The sequence below is a fragment of the Ictidomys tridecemlineatus genome, chromosome 4, assembly GCF_052094955.1.
Source record: "Ictidomys tridecemlineatus isolate mIctTri1 chromosome 4, mIctTri1.hap1, whole genome shotgun sequence".
Lineage (NCBI taxonomy): Eukaryota > Metazoa > Chordata > Mammalia > Rodentia > Sciuridae > Ictidomys > Ictidomys tridecemlineatus.
Window position 1 is genome coordinate 7,684,515 of NC_135480.1, and position 14,073 is coordinate 7,698,587.

Genomic DNA, 14,073 nt, shown 5'->3' on the forward strand with positions numbered 1-14,073 from the left:
ACACCAAGGAAGACAGGCAGTGACTGAGGCACAGCAGGAACCTGCTCTGGACATAGGGGCTCTGAGTCCTAGACCTGGCCCAATGTCTGTTTTACATCTCTGCCCTTTGGTGTCCCCATGTTGCCTTGGTGCCTTCAGAGGTCCCTTCCAGATGAACAATGCAGAATGTGGTCTATGTGACATCTCCTGATTCTCACCGGGAGATGTTCCCTTATTCCATGGCCATCCAGGGTCAAAAGGGCAACACCACCCCTGGGGTAATGGTTAACTAGGCCTGACACCCCGTCTATAAGGAGGCCCTCGCCAGGGCCACCCCAGCTGGCTGAGGTCCCACAGGATGCAGTGGGTGAAGGTGCTAGGGCTGGGGTTGGGGGCTGCTGCCCTCTTGGGGCTGGGGGTCATCCTGGGCCACTTTGCCATCCCCAAAGGGGCGGATGCACCAGCCCCCAGCACCTCAGTCCTCCAGGACCTGGACCTGGAGCTCCTGAAGGCTGTCATGGGGCAGCTGGATGCCAGCAAGATCCGTGAGAACCTTTGGTGAGAGGCAGATCTGCCCGCTCCTCCTTCGATCTGCAGGCCCCCTGCCTGACTGTGCCCGTCCCTTCCTCTGCCACCTGCAGGGAACTCTCCAGGCAGCCGCACCTGGCCTCCAGCCCTCGTGATGAAGCCCTGGTTCAACTGCTGCTGAGTCGCTGGAGGGACTCAGAGTCCGGCCTGGACTCAGCAGAGAGGACGGAGTATGAGGTGCTGCTCTCGTTCCCCAGCCAGGAGCAGCCCAACCTCGTGGAAGTCGGTGAGATCCTGCCCAGGCGTGGGATGCCCGGGTGCGTGAGAGGAGCCACCCGGCCCTGACTCTGTTCCCCTCCACAGTGGGCCCCACTGGGGACATCCTCCACACCTACCATCCGAAAGAGGAGAATGTGACTGGGGAGCAGGGGGGGCCTGACGTGGTGCAACCCTATGCAGCCTACGCGCCCCCCGGAACCCCGCAGGTGGGACTGGAATACCGGCTGACATCGCCCAGCTCCCCCTGGTTCCCATCCCACCTGGTTCCCACCCAGGCTTCTCCTTGCTCTGATCCAGGGGCTCAGCAACCCCCTCCGTTGTCACTTAGACATTCAACAAACATCATAGCCCCTGCTCAAGGCCATACCCACTCAGGGTACTCAGGGTGACCGACCTTGGGGTGCACATGTTTCTGGGTGAGGTGGGGAGACAGTCTAAATCCTTCGCCCTGCTATCCCACCTTCCTGCCCTTTTCCCCACCTGCCCTGGGCTCAGCTGGCTCTAAGGGTCACCTCCTCTGGGCACCAGGGCCTCCTCGTCTATGCGTACCAGGGCAAGGAAGAGGACTTCAAGGAGCTGCAGGAGCAGGGCATCAATCTCGAGGGCACCATTGCCCTGACCCGCTATGGGGGTGCAGGGCGTGGGGACAAGGTGAGAGCAGCCTTGTGCAGGGCTCAGAGGGAGGAGGGGCCGGAGTGGACGGAGGACAGAGCGGGAAAGAGGGGCCGCTTGGCAGCAGCGGGAAGGCGTGGCAGCTGCGGGGAGGCGTGGCAGCAGCGGGGAGGCGTGGCAGCTGCGGGGAGGCGTGGCAGCAGCGGGGGGGGCGTGGCAGCAACGGGGAGGCGTGGCAGCTGCGAGGAGGCGTGGCAGCAGCGGGGAGGCGTGGCAGCAGCGGGGGGCGTGGCAGCAGCGGGGAGGCGTGGCAGCAGCGGGGAGGCGTGGCAGCTGCGGGGAGGCGTGGCAGCAGCGGGGGGGCGTGGCAGCAGCGGGGAGGCGTGGCAGCTGCGGGGAGGCGTGGCAGAAGCGGGGGGCGTGGCAGCAGCGGGGAGGCGTGGCAGCAGCCTCAAGGACTGGCCTCAGGCACATGAAGCACCCGCGCTCTCCCAGAGCTGCACCCCAGTCCCTCTCATTTCTCTCTTTCGTTTTTTTCCTTGGTTCCCGGAATTGAACCCAGGGGCCCTTAACCACTGAGCCACATTCCCAGCCTTTTAAAAAAATATTTTATTTAGAGACAGGGTCTCAGTGAATTGCTTAGGCTGGCTTTAAAGCCACATCCCCAGCCTTATTTTGTATTTTATTTAGAGACGGGTCTCAATGAGTCGCTTAGTGCCTGGCTTTTGCTGAGGCTGGCTTTGAACTCCTAATCCTCCTGCCTCAGCCCCCAAACCGCTGTGATTATAGGTGTGGGCCACTGCGCCTGACCTTGTCATTCTTTTCAATTGAAATGTTTGACTCAGGGGCTGAGGATGAGGCTCAGTGGCAGAATGTTTGCCTGATATGTGCAAGGCCTTGGGTTTGATCCCCAGCACTACCAAAAATTAAAAATAAATAAATAATGAGAACCTTATAGTTATACATAGTAGTTGGGTTCATCCCAACAAACTCATATATGAATGGAAATCGGATTCAGTTCATGATCCTCTGTTTTCCCTGCCTTCAAAAAATTTTAAACTAGATATTGTGTACCTATGGTTTAATTTTTTTAAATATAAAAAGGCATAGAATGAGAGGGGATAATGGGAGTTAGGATTTAAAGGGCATAGATTGACAGATTGGCAGGACGATGGATGATAAGACTTCTGGAGATCCATAGTGAAGGTAGTTGCACAACAAACACATTTAATACCAACATACAATGAAACAGTTAAGATAATACATTTCATTATATGTGTATTTTATCATAATTTTTGAATAGTGCCTATGATAAGAAAAAAGGGGAGAGGAAAAGTGGGAGGGAAGAAAAATGGAACAGCAAGGAAAAGAAAAAGAACCAGGTAAGGTGGCACAAGCTTGTCTTCCCAGCAACTCGGGAGACTGAAATAGGAGGATCATGAGTTGGAGGCCAGCCTCAGCAACTTAGCAAGACCTTGTTTCAAATAAAAATAAATACATAGGAACTGGGATTGTGGCTCAGTGGTAGAGCACTCACCTAGCACATGTGAGGTACTGGGTTCAAACATTAGCACCACATTAAAAAAATGATAATAAAAAGCTTAAAAAAGGTATTGTGTCCATCTACAGCTAATAAATAAATAAATAAACAAGCAAACCAATGAAAAGTCTGGAGATGCAGCTCAGTGAGAGAGCGCTTTCCTAGTCTGTTCAAGGGCCTGGGCTCCATCTCCAGGACCTCCCCCGACCACACACACAAAGAACATTACAATGTTAAAGATCACTACTGTCCATTTCCAGAACCTTACCATTATTTCACATAGAAATTCAACTTAACAATACCCCCTCCCCACCCAACACTCCGCCCCTGTAACTTGGATTTTACTTTCAGCCTCTCAATCCTGCCTCTTCTAGGCATCTCATATAAGGGGACTCAAGTAATATTTATCCTTTGGTCTGGCTTATTTCACTTAACAGAACCTCTTCAAGGTTCGCTGATGTGGTCTCAGCACTTTATTCCCTTTTAATTAATTAATTAATTAATTAATTTATTTATTATTTATTTTGCAGTACTGGGAATTGAAGGCAGGGCCTCACACATGCTAGGCAAATGCTCTACCACTGAACTACATCCCCAGCTTTTTAACATTTTTACTCTCTTGACAGCATCTTACTAAATTGCTCAGGTTGGCTTTGAACTTAAAATCCTCCTGCTTCCCAAGTAGCTGGGATTATAGGTGTGCACTACTGTGTCTGCCTCCTTTTTAAGTAGGAATAATATTCTATCCATTGCACATTATAAACCACATTTAATCTATCCATTCACCCCTTGATGGACAGGGGTTGCTTCCACCTTTTGGCTATTGAGGATAATGCTGCTATGAACATGGTTGTAGAAGTACATCTTGTTCTTTTATACAGCTGCATAGTATTCCATCACAGGATGTCCCCATTTATTTAACTAATTCCACTGATAGGCATTAGCTTGGCTATGCCCAATAGACAGTCGTTTACTGCTGCAAGTAGCACCACCTTAAAGGTCTTGCACAAACATCATCTTGCCTGTGGGAAGATAGATCCATCCTGTCTTCCATGGCAGAGGAGAAAGAGGAGCAAGATGTGCCTGTCTTCATCCCTCCCTGACACACACTTCCTCTGCCTCCTGCAGGCTGTGAATGCTGCCAAGTATGGGGTGGCCGGGGTGCTGGTGTATACAGACCCCATGGACGTCAATGACGGGCAGAGTTTGCCAAGCCAGACCTTCCCAAACTCCTGGGGCCTGCCTCCCTCAGGTGTGGAAAGAGGATCCTATTATAAGTATTTTGGAGACCCTGTGACTCCCTACCTTCCAGCCCATCACTCTTCCTTCCGCGTGGACCATAGCAACGCCTCTGGATTCCCCCCGATTCCTGCACAGCCCATTGGTTTCCAGGATGCCAAAGACCTGCTCTGGTGAGCCTGTGCCCAGGTTCCCTGCCCGCCCCCAGTGGCACGCAGCCCTCAATTCCACACCCACATTCACTCTGGAGGGCCTCTCTCGCTCTTCCCAGCAACCTCAATGGAACCTTGGCGCCATCTGCCTGGCAGGGAGCTCTGGGCTGTGAGTACAGACTGGGCCCCGGCTTCCGGTCTTCTGGAAGCCTCTCTGATGGCAGGTAAGGTCAGGCCCTTCTCCTCCTTCCTCCTCTCTCCCCTATCTCTGTTCTTCCTGGCTATTCTTCTCTTAACCTGGCCTTCTCCTCCTTCTCTCTCTCAGCTCTTCCCTGTCCCCTAAATATCTGTCTTGCCTTAGGGGAAGGCTGTGAACAGCTGCATGACCTGGGAGGTCCTGCGGGGTCCCCTGCCCCTCCCCCGTCCCCCACGCAGCAGCCACTCTCTCTTGAACATGCCAAGGATGGATCCCCCAAGTCAGGGCCACCTGCAGCACCTGGACTCCCTCTCCCAGGCCCCTCACCACCTACAGTTAGTTGTTCACTTCCTGGGTTCTGTCTTGCTCAGGAGAGGGAGGCCCGGTGAAAGCCAGGGCCCCAGGACCCATCTGTCCGGATCATTGTGCAGAGCCTAGTAAGGTGCTGCGCACACACCAAGTGCTCAGTAAGTACTGACTGAGTGAATAATGAACGCAAGGCCTCGAGGGCTCAGCAAGAAGGACTGGCCCCAGCCTTGCTGCCTCTTTTTGTCCTTTGGGACATGTCCCATGTTGCCATGTTCCTTTCCCTCTCTGGACCTGTTTCTCCTGCACTGGGTCAGGGCACATGATGGACTGGGTGGAGACCCCTGTCACATCTGTCCCCTCCCCAGCCAGGTGAGAATGAGTGTCTACAATCGCCTGGAACTGAGGAACTCCTCCAACGTCCTGGGGATCATCCGTGGGGCCGTGGAGCCTGGTGAGCCCCTCAGCGTGCTCCCTGGGCGCCAGGACCCTGCCCTGCCCCGGTGCCCCTGCCACTCCACTCCAGCCTCATTGGCCCTGACCTGGCCTCAGCGCAGCCTGGACACCCCGCCACCCCTCCCCCTTCTCTGCTTCTCTGACACTGTTCCTCCCTAGACCGCTATGTGCTGTATGGAAACCACCGGGACAGCTGGGTACATGGGGCCGTGGACCCCAGCAGTGGCACCGCTGTTCTCTTGGAGATCTCTCGAGTGCTGGGGACCCTGCTGAAGAAAGGTGAGGTGGCCCTCCTTCCCCCAATCCAAGGACTCTCTGCCCGAGGGGTCACCTCCAGCCCACTCCTTCCTGAGCTAGTACCATCCTGTGCCACCTCCTCTCTGTTTCCAGTGCCCATTTGTGCCAGGACTAGGGCCCTGGGGGCAGAGACACATGGGCACCAGCCTTGGCCTCCAGGATCCGGGTGCAGTTCACTGACTCGGGCATTGGTGTGCTCTCACTCCGAGAGCCTTCTCATTGCCTGGCTGGAACTGGACCTCGTTCCACCAATGAAGAGTGGGAAAGGTCTCTCTGTAGGGGACACTGTAGATTCAAGCCCTTCAGAGCAGGAGAGGCAGATCCAGGAGGAGGGCAAGGGCACAGCAGCTGGGGAGGATCTCACCAACTAAACGGGGTGCGGACCTGTGCTAGGTTCCCAAAAGCTGGCTGCACCAATAACTTAAGAAAACGGCAAAGAAAGCACGCAAGCACACAGAAATACCTTCCAAAGCCCTGGACGGCTCTGGACCTTAGGAGTCCCTTGGAAAGAGAGGGCATACTTCGAACCCTGGTTTTATTGGGGGAGGCTGTTCAAAAGAACATTCCATCCAAATAAGGCAGAGGGGTAAGGTTACAAGGGGCAGTCCTCCCACTGGTAACGCCCACTCCCAAGGCTTCTCTCCTCTGCTGAGCAGAGATGGGGACCCACCTGCTTCTGTGCAGCAGAAACCAGCCTCCACATTTCCATTGCTCAAAGGTAGGGGGCGCTCAGCTTCTATGTGGCAGCTCCCAACAGGAGACTATTGGGACTGGACAAGGTGGCTCAGTGGGCAGCGCCAGGTCACAGATGGGGAGCTTGGTTTGGCCCAAGGGTCGTGGGAAGCTGGGGAGTGATTTTAATCAGGAGAGCAGCATTTGGAGTACACATGTTATGTCCATCCTGTGCTACTGTGGAGGAGGGACAGAGGCTTGTTGTCCTCAGGCTGGACAAGGGTGGGGGCACAGGGGAGGACAAGGGGAGGCTCACCCTGAGCAACAGAGGCACCACTGATGAAGCACTAAGCAGGGCGAGGCAGATCCGAGGGGAAGGCGTGAATCCTGTTCCTCACATACTGATTTTCTAAAATTTCTTCTTACTTTTTTTTTTAAATACTGGGGATTGAAACCAGGGGTGCTTTACCATTGAGCTACACCCCCAGCCCTTTATATTTTTATTTTGAGACAGGGTCTATTAGTGAGCTATATCTCTAGCCCAGGATATTCTCTCTTACAACCACAGTACAAAGATTGGAATCAGGAAATTAACGGTTTTGTCACTTGTCCCAATAATGACCTTTATAGCAAAAGAATTTTCTGGTCCAAGATCCAATTGGGGATCAAACATTGTGTGTCTTCCAGGCTCCCTTCATCTGTACTAGTCACCTTTCTGGATCTGGGCATTGTCTTGTTATATGGCCCTCAATTTGGGGTTGTCTGAGTCTATTCAGGTTATGCATTTTGGGCAGGAATGTGGGAATTTGTGATTGCAAGCATGTATGTTATACTTTAAAAGTTTTAATTTAAGCCATGTGTGGTGGGGGCACGCCTGTATCCCAGGTTGAGGAGGCTGAGGTAGGAGGATTGTGAGTTCAAACCCAGTCTCAGCAACTTAGAAAGGCTCTGAGCAACTTAGTGAGATGCTGTCTCAAAAAATATATATAAAAGGGCTGAGGGTATGGCTCAGAAGTTAAGCCCCCTCCCCCTTCAATTCCTGGTTTAAAAAAAAAAGTTTTCATTTAAAACAAGAAAGTGAGTGATGAAAGGAAGTGAGTGGCAGCCAGGGGTAGGAGCAAAACTGGGAGCACTGGCAGCAGGCAAGCAGGGGGGTCTGGAGCCGGTGGAAGGGCAAGTGGAACCCACCAGGGTCTTGGCAAAGATGGATGGAAACTGGCAAGAGCAGGGTGGGCACAGGCTGCAGATGGAAGTCCGTTGGTGGGATGCTCTGGGAGACAACTGGAGCAGTGGATAAGCCCCAGGACTCTGGAGTCACATTCCTAGATTTGAACCTGGCTGTGTGCCTACCAGCTGTGTGACCCTAGGCAAGTGGTTTAACTTCCTTGTGGCTCAGTTTCTTCAACGTGAGATAGAACTAGTATCTCCTGCAAGATACAGTTGTAAGAAGACCAGTTTCAGTGGGAAGGCCCTTGAGGGTAGCTTCAGAGATTATCAGCAAATGTTTCATGGGACACCTGGAGGCGAGGCCCGAGGGGGTCGAGCCAGCCAGTTCTCCCCCATTCCCCTCCCTAACAGAGAGGAAGGGAGGTGGGGCATCCTGGCAGAAAGTAGCCCCTGACCAGGGGAGTCTGGTGTTGGGGTGGGTTGTCACAGAGGAGGAGACTGGAAGAAGGATCGAGCCTCCTGAAGATCTGGCTGAAGGGTGTCAGGCCACTCGGTCACCTACTCCCCCCTCCCCAATTTCCCCCTTCTAGCTCTCCCCTCCCCCACACGTCCCCAACCTTTCCCCTAAGCCACCTTGGATCCTGGTTGGTTGCCTTCCAACCCTTTATGCCCCCACCCTCAGGCACCTGGCGTCCCCGCAGATCAATCGTGTTTGCCAGCTGGGGGGCAGAGGAGTTTGGGCTCATTGGCTCCACGGAATTCACAGAGGTAAGCCCCACAGAGTAGGGGATGGAGAGGGGCTTCTGGCACTGGACCGAAGTCGACCCCCGCCTTCGCAGGAGTTCTTCAGCAAGCTGCAGGAGCGCACGGTGGCCTACATCAACGTGGACGTCGCGGTGATGGGTACGGGGTGGGCGCTGCAGGGCGCCGGCCTGACGGGGATGGGTAGGTAAAGGAAGGGACTGGAGTCTGAGTAGTCTTTCTCTGTTCCTCCCATAGCCAATGCTACCCTTAGAGTGCTGGGGACACCCCCTGTCCAGAGTGTGGTCTTCTCTGCCACCAAGGAGGTGCTGGGGACTTGGCATGGCGGGGTGGGGCGTAGACCGAGTAGAGAGGGGCGGTATAGGTGGGCAGAGCCAGACCTGATGGACAGCAGGTGGTCGGGAGACCGTGGGGACTAGGGTACCCTGCTGACGGCCCGCCTGGTTGTTGGGGCTGGGGAGGGTGCCCGGCCCAAGACTAGATTCCCTTCTGGGCCAGATCGATTCTCCAGGCCCCAGCGGCCCCAGTATCTACGACAACTGGAAACGCCACTTCAACCGCAGCAGCCCGGTGTATGGCACGGTTCCCAGGTGAGACCGGGGACTGTAGGTGGGGACCAAGCGCAGCGGGTCAGCCCGTTGCCCTCCAGCCAGCCCACTTCTTTCCTGCAGTCTGGGCGCACTGGGTGCTGGCAGCGACTACGCCCCCTTCATTCACTTCCTGGGCATCTCCTCAGTGGACATGACCTACACCTATGACCGGGTGAGCAGGCACCCCACGTCCCTTGCTCTAATTCTAAATCTCTAGTGCAGACACTGTATCTGGCTCCTTCGCTAAGTAGCTGTGCTACCTAATGTTGAGTTTCTTAACCTCTGAGTCTGTTTACACTCATCTGTTACTTTGTCAAATATAAGATACTACTGATTTTAAGAAGCAACATTGTGTTATGCATTATTCAGGAGGGAAGAAAAAAAACCAATCGGTTGTACAATGACATTAATTATAGAAAGCCTTGAGATCTTAAAATGTGTGAGGAGTTTATCTCAATATTGATTAAATGTTATGAAATAGGGAAGACTCATTGCATCCAGTGAGGTTGCAGTGAGAAGCAGGATGCTGAGTGGCCAGCCTGTCTCCCTGTTTGATGTCCCATAAAGGCTTTTCTCCATCTCACGGCCACACTGGTACTGAACGTGGAGCTTGGATTTAAGTCCCCCTGACTCCAGGGCTCCAGGCTCCTTCAGGTGAAACTGGAATTTGGCACCCAAGCCAGCTCTGCCTCCTATTAGTCATGCGATGTCTGGCAGGTTCATCACTCTGAGCCTCAGTTTGCTTCTCTGTAAAGTGGGAATTGTAGAACCCATCTCATGGAGGTGCCAAGGGTTCAACTCTGACAATTCCCACACATTGTGGCTTGCTGTACCTTCTACCTCCTATCCTAAGCCCATCACTTCTGCCTTGTCCCCCCAGAGCAAGACCTCAGCCCGGATCTACCCCACCTACCACACAGCTTTCGACACCTTTGATTATATGGAAAAGTTTCTGGACCCTGGTGAGGAGTGGGGCAAGGAGCATCCTGAGACCACCCACAGGAGACTGAACTGAAGATAGCCTGGTCTTGTTCTCTGTGTAGGCTTCAGCAGCCACCAAGCTGTGGCCCGGACAGCTGGGAATGTGCTTCTTCGGCTCAGTGACAGCTTATTCCTGCCCCTCAATGTCAGTGACTACAGTGAGGTCCTCCACAGCTTCCTGCGGGCTGCCCAGCAGGAACTTGGGAACCTGTTGCAGCAGCACAACATCAGCCTGGGTATGGACACCCCCTGACATTGAGGCATGGAGAACTCTGCACCTGCAAAGCTAAGCCACTGGGTATTCTCCACAGGGCCTCTGGTGACGGCAGTGGAGAAGTTTGCAGTAGCAGCTTCGGCCTTGGATCAACATGTTTCAGCACAGAGGAAAGGCAGCCCTGAGTGAGCAAGGGAGAGGGCAGGTGGCTGGGAAGGTGCACCCAGGCTGCGGGCTGCAGGGTGAGCCACAGGTCCTGCCTCTGCCAGTCCCCTGCAGGTCCGGATGTTCAATGACCAGTTGATGCTCTTAGAGCGGGCCTTCCTGAACTCCAGAGCCTTCCCGGAGGAACGCTACTACAGGTGAGCTTGTCCCAAAGCTCCTCGCAGGTGCCAGGCAAAGGCCACCTGCCCGAGGAAGAAGATAGCAGCTTTGCTGCTTTGGAGCACAATCTAGTCCAAGGCAGGGGGGAAGGTGAGTCTCAGGGAGGGGAGGCAAATCAGTCGCATCGAGGACTCTAATCTACAGTCTTCCCACCATGAAACTGTATATTGCAGCTTTCAGATGGGTTGTGTCGGGGCTTTTGTGCCTGGCTGTGCAGAGCAGCCGAGTTCCAGTCTGGGCCTTTCACTAACTCTGAGCCTGCCCATTTCTCATCAGCCATGTGCTCTGGGCACCCCACTCCAGCTCTGTTGCCACATTCCCTGGCCTGGCCAATGCCTGCTACAGGGCCAAGGACACAGACGCCGGATCTGAAGCTTGGGCTGAGGTGCAGAGACAGCTCAGCATCGTGGTGGCAGCTTTGGAGGGTGCAACAGCCACCCTGAGACCTGTGGCTGAACTCTGACCCCAGCCTGTACTCCTCCGATCTCCCTTTATCCTAACCTTCTCCCACATATTTTCCTGGAGCGTGTTCCAGTCTCCCCCAAGGCCCAGAGTATGTATAATCACTGTCCCCTCTCCAGCTTGAGGCAACAGCTAGGAGTTCCATCAGTGGGAACACCGAGGGGAGTGGCAAGTCCCAATCTCCTTCCTCCTGGATCTGGCTGGCAGAATGGCTGGCAGGGCTGCTAGGGGATGAAAACCCAACAAGTGATGGCATTGGTGGGTTGGTGAGTGCAGGATGCACAATGTCAACCTTAGAGGCCAACTCAGAGATCAGCAAGGCCACCCCTCATGGACTCGTAGGCACACTCAGGTCCAGGTAGACAGGGCCTTGCCCAGTCTTTTTGCCTCTCCTGCCACACCCATACAGTCTCCTCTCTATGTGCCCTCCAATAAATGAAGTACAGCCATTGGTCCCAAAAAGAAAGTTCCTTTTATGGTCTAAGAATCATGAAAAAAGAAACCTAAGTGATCTGACCCAGTCCTGAAGCTCTGGAAGCTGGCATATATCCCCCTAATGCCAGGTCCCCCTAATGTCAGACCTAGGAAGGTCTGAACACACCTTCATCCTCTTCCTCTGCCATGACCACCTCCTCCAGGGTGCGCCCTCGGAGCTTACTCCCCACTAACACGTTGCAGGTACCAACAGGTGGCAGTCCTTTCTCAGTATAGCAACCCCTCAGGAACACTACTCTCTCCTCTCCATCCAGGGGTAGCCCATGGGCCTGACACAGGTCCCGTGCTTCGTGAGGTCCATCCAAGGCCAGCAGATGAACCATGAAGTCCAAAGGCAAAGTCTGTCCCTTGGGGGTACTAAGGGCGCGAGCGAGGCGGGCCAGGGCAGCACGACGGGCATGGCCCACGTGGCCCTGCACTGCACAGCTCTGCAGGTAGGACAGGGTCCGAAGTAGGCGGAAAAGACGGGCTGCATTGCCCTCCCGGAAGGCGGCGTCGATGGCTAGAGCAGTGCGCAGGGGCGGACAGGCACGAAGGGCAGCAGGCAGCTGCAGAACTTCATATAGCGCCTCCACAGAGCCTGAGAAGTTGGGAGGCTGGGATGAGGCCTGGTCTTCTAGGATCAGGCCCACTTCCCGTCCCATCCCCTTAGGCCCTACCCATCTCCACTCCCACCAGCTCCAAGACTCAGCTATGCTCACTCTTCTGGCCAGACAGGGCTGGCCCTCCACGAAGCTCAACTCCAGTTCTTGATCCTGCTTACCCCAACTTGACCATATCCCTTTGCCTGCACAGCCCACCTTGCCCCACTTTCCCAATAAGATCCTGCAGTCAGGCCTTTACCTGATCCAAATGTCAACGTCAGCCTAGGTGCTTACAATAGAGAAGAAGTGGGCAGTGTTGGGGAATGATAGGGAATGAAGAAACAAATAAATTAACAGCTTGCCTGAAAGCCTTAGAGATAGTATGTGGTAGGGCCTAACCCAAATTGAAGTTTTATCACTTGATTTTCCCACTGCCTTGGCTGCCCTGTACCCACAGATTGGGAGCCTGATCTACTAAACCATCCTCATCTGCCTGGGAAGGCCATTTCTTCAAGGAGCCCCTATCTTGCTTCTTTTCTTTCAGAAAATCACAGGACACTGGGAACTTGGGCACCTTTTGTAACTGAGGCTTCTGACTCATTAGTGAGCTGTGAAGTCAAGAGTATTTCATTTCAATTGAATTTGTTAAAATGCACCACCCATATAAAGGATCTAGTCTTGAAACTTCTGTCAGATGTGTTCCTGGGCACGTGTGATCTCTGCAACACTGTTAGGGAAGGGAGATTTAAAATGTTTGAAAATCACTATCAAGGCCAACTCTCCCAACCCTGTGCCTTCCATTTTAGTTTATCATTTATTTATTTATTTATTAGTGGGGGCATTGAACCCACAGGCGTTTAACCACTGAGCCACATTCTCTGCTCTTTTTGAAACAGGGTCTCAATAAGTTGCTAAGGGCCTTGCTAAATTGCTGAGGCTGGTCTCTAACTTTCGACCCTCCTGCCTCAGCTTTCTGAGTCGCTGGGATTACAACTGAACTCTGAAATAGGAAGGTTGAGTCTGGGATCTGATGTTGGGGGTTGTGCACTGATGTTTCTGGAAGGAAACTGATGTTTTCCTTCTTTGCTACTTTTGGGAATGGAATCTAGGGCCTCGAGTATGCTAAGCATGCGACCCCAGCCTCTAACGGTGAGATTTTAAACTTCTTTTCTTTGCCTCCACTGTCCTCATGGAGGGGTCCCTGGCTCCATGCCAGTAAGGCTGGGATGCCGACTCACCCAAGTTATAGAGCAGAAAGAGTCCTTGGAAGGCGGCCTGGCGTGGGTGCGGCCCTGGGCTCTGCGCGTAGCAGCGCCGCAGAGAGCCGAAGCTCTCCTGTACCTGGGTCTGCAGCAGCACGGGGTCCACCGGCCCACGCGTCTCAACCGGCTGGAGTCGAGCCACTACGGCCAACAGCGTGGCCAGTGCAGCCTCTAGTACCACCGCCGTCTCGGCGTCACCCGCGCTCTGTAGAACCAGATCTAGCCGCACCGCGCGCAAGCGGTCAGCCACGAAGCTGGCCACTTCCGCGAGGGGCGCGTTGGGGCTCTCGGCCACCTCGCTGGCCAGGTAGCGCACGGTGGCCAGCAGCACCGAGGGCGGACGCAGCTGGCTCGGCGGGGGGCGGAGCTTGCCGGCAGCGGGTCGATTGTACTCCTTTACCGTGCGCTGCGGGTCGGCGCGGGGCGGGTCCCCTGTCCACCCCCTATCCACCTCGAAGCGATGAAGGCGGCGCTCCCTTTCGCGCTGGGCACGTTCGGCGGCCGGGCACATGTCTGCGCAAATACCCACAGGCAGCTTGCTGCCGGGCATGGGTGGGCTGCGGGGATGGGGGGCGCTGAGAATCCCGGGGACAGCGGCCGTTCTCCCCATCGTGTGGGAGGGCACGCCACTGCCCGCGGAGGCCCGGGGAGGCTCCGCCGAGGCGGGGCGGGGCCGGGCCTCGCTGGGCCCGCCCCGCCTCCCCGCCCGGGTCTTCGACGTCCCCGCCGTCCCGGCCGGCCACCACCGCCCTCTCACCGGATCCCTAGAGTCGTGCTCCCTAGATGCACTGCGTTTTAGTCCGGCGATACCAGCACTATTTCGCCAACTCCGGCTCCAGTAACGTCCCCCACCACGCGCGGCGCTCGGCCTCCTCTACCTTAAAGATCGCAGGCCGGGCGCTCCCATGATGCACCG

The 14,073-nt window shown here is 54.8% G+C and overlaps 2 protein-coding genes across 4 annotated transcripts; one reads left to right on the top strand and one right to left on the bottom strand.

Moving 5' to 3' along the window:
- Window positions 1-332: 332 nt before the first annotated feature.
- Window positions 333-11,774, top strand: Naaladl1 (N-acetylated alpha-linked acidic dipeptidase like 1). Its single transcript, XM_005333462.5, has 18 exons — window positions 333-537; window positions 621-793; window positions 871-992; window positions 1,315-1,437; window positions 4,067-4,350; window positions 4,449-4,553; window positions 5,200-5,285; window positions 5,447-5,566; window positions 8,106-8,191; window positions 8,263-8,326; window positions 8,423-8,490; window positions 8,684-8,775; window positions 8,857-8,947; window positions 9,656-9,737; window positions 9,819-9,992; window positions 10,068-10,155; window positions 10,240-10,332; window positions 10,631-11,774. The coding sequence occupies exons 1-18, from the start codon at window positions 338-340 to the stop codon at window positions 10,815-10,817; spliced, it is 2,238 nt and encodes a 745-aa protein (XP_005333519.2). The 5' UTR covers window positions 333-337; the 3' UTR covers window positions 10,818-11,774.
- Window positions 11,270-14,073, bottom strand: Sac3d1 (SAC3 domain containing 1). 3 transcript variants are annotated; one of them, XM_005333463.5, is made up of 3 exons: window positions 13,915-14,073; window positions 13,134-13,714; window positions 11,270-11,891 (listed from the first exon to the last, which is right to left on the bottom strand). In XM_005333463.5, the coding sequence occupies exons 2-3, from the start codon at window positions 13,705-13,707 to the stop codon at window positions 11,398-11,400; spliced, it is 1,068 nt and encodes a 355-aa protein (XP_005333520.2). In that variant the 5' UTR covers window positions 13,708-13,714; window positions 13,915-14,073; the 3' UTR covers window positions 11,270-11,397. The 3 variants fall into 3 exon arrangements, with proteins under 3 accessions (XP_005333520.2, XP_077901760.1, XP_021587468.2); XM_078045634.1 differs by having other exon boundaries at window positions 14,036-14,053; XM_021731793.3 differs by having other exon boundaries at window positions 13,134-14,071.

Coding starts and splice junctions, on each gene's coding strand:
- Naaladl1 (XM_005333462.5), top strand. CDS start 338: ATGCAGTGGGTGAAGGTGCTAGGGCTGGGGTTGGGGGCTGCTGCCCTC. Junction 538..620: donor AAGATCCGTGAGAACCTTTG/GTGAGAGGCAGA, acceptor TGCCACCTGCAG/GGAACTCTCCAGGCAGCCGC. Junction 8,192..8,262: donor GCTCCACGGAATTCACAGAG/GTAAGCCCCACA, acceptor CCGCCTTCGCAG/GAGTTCTTCAGCAAGCTGCA.
- Sac3d1 (XM_021731793.3), bottom strand. CDS start 13,767: ATGGGGAGAACGGCCGCTGTCCCCGGGATTCTCAGCGCCCCCCATCCC. Junction 11,892..13,133: donor CTTTCTGCTCTATAACTTGG/GTGAGTCGGCAT, acceptor CCAACTTCTCAG/GCTCTGTGGAGGCGCTATAT.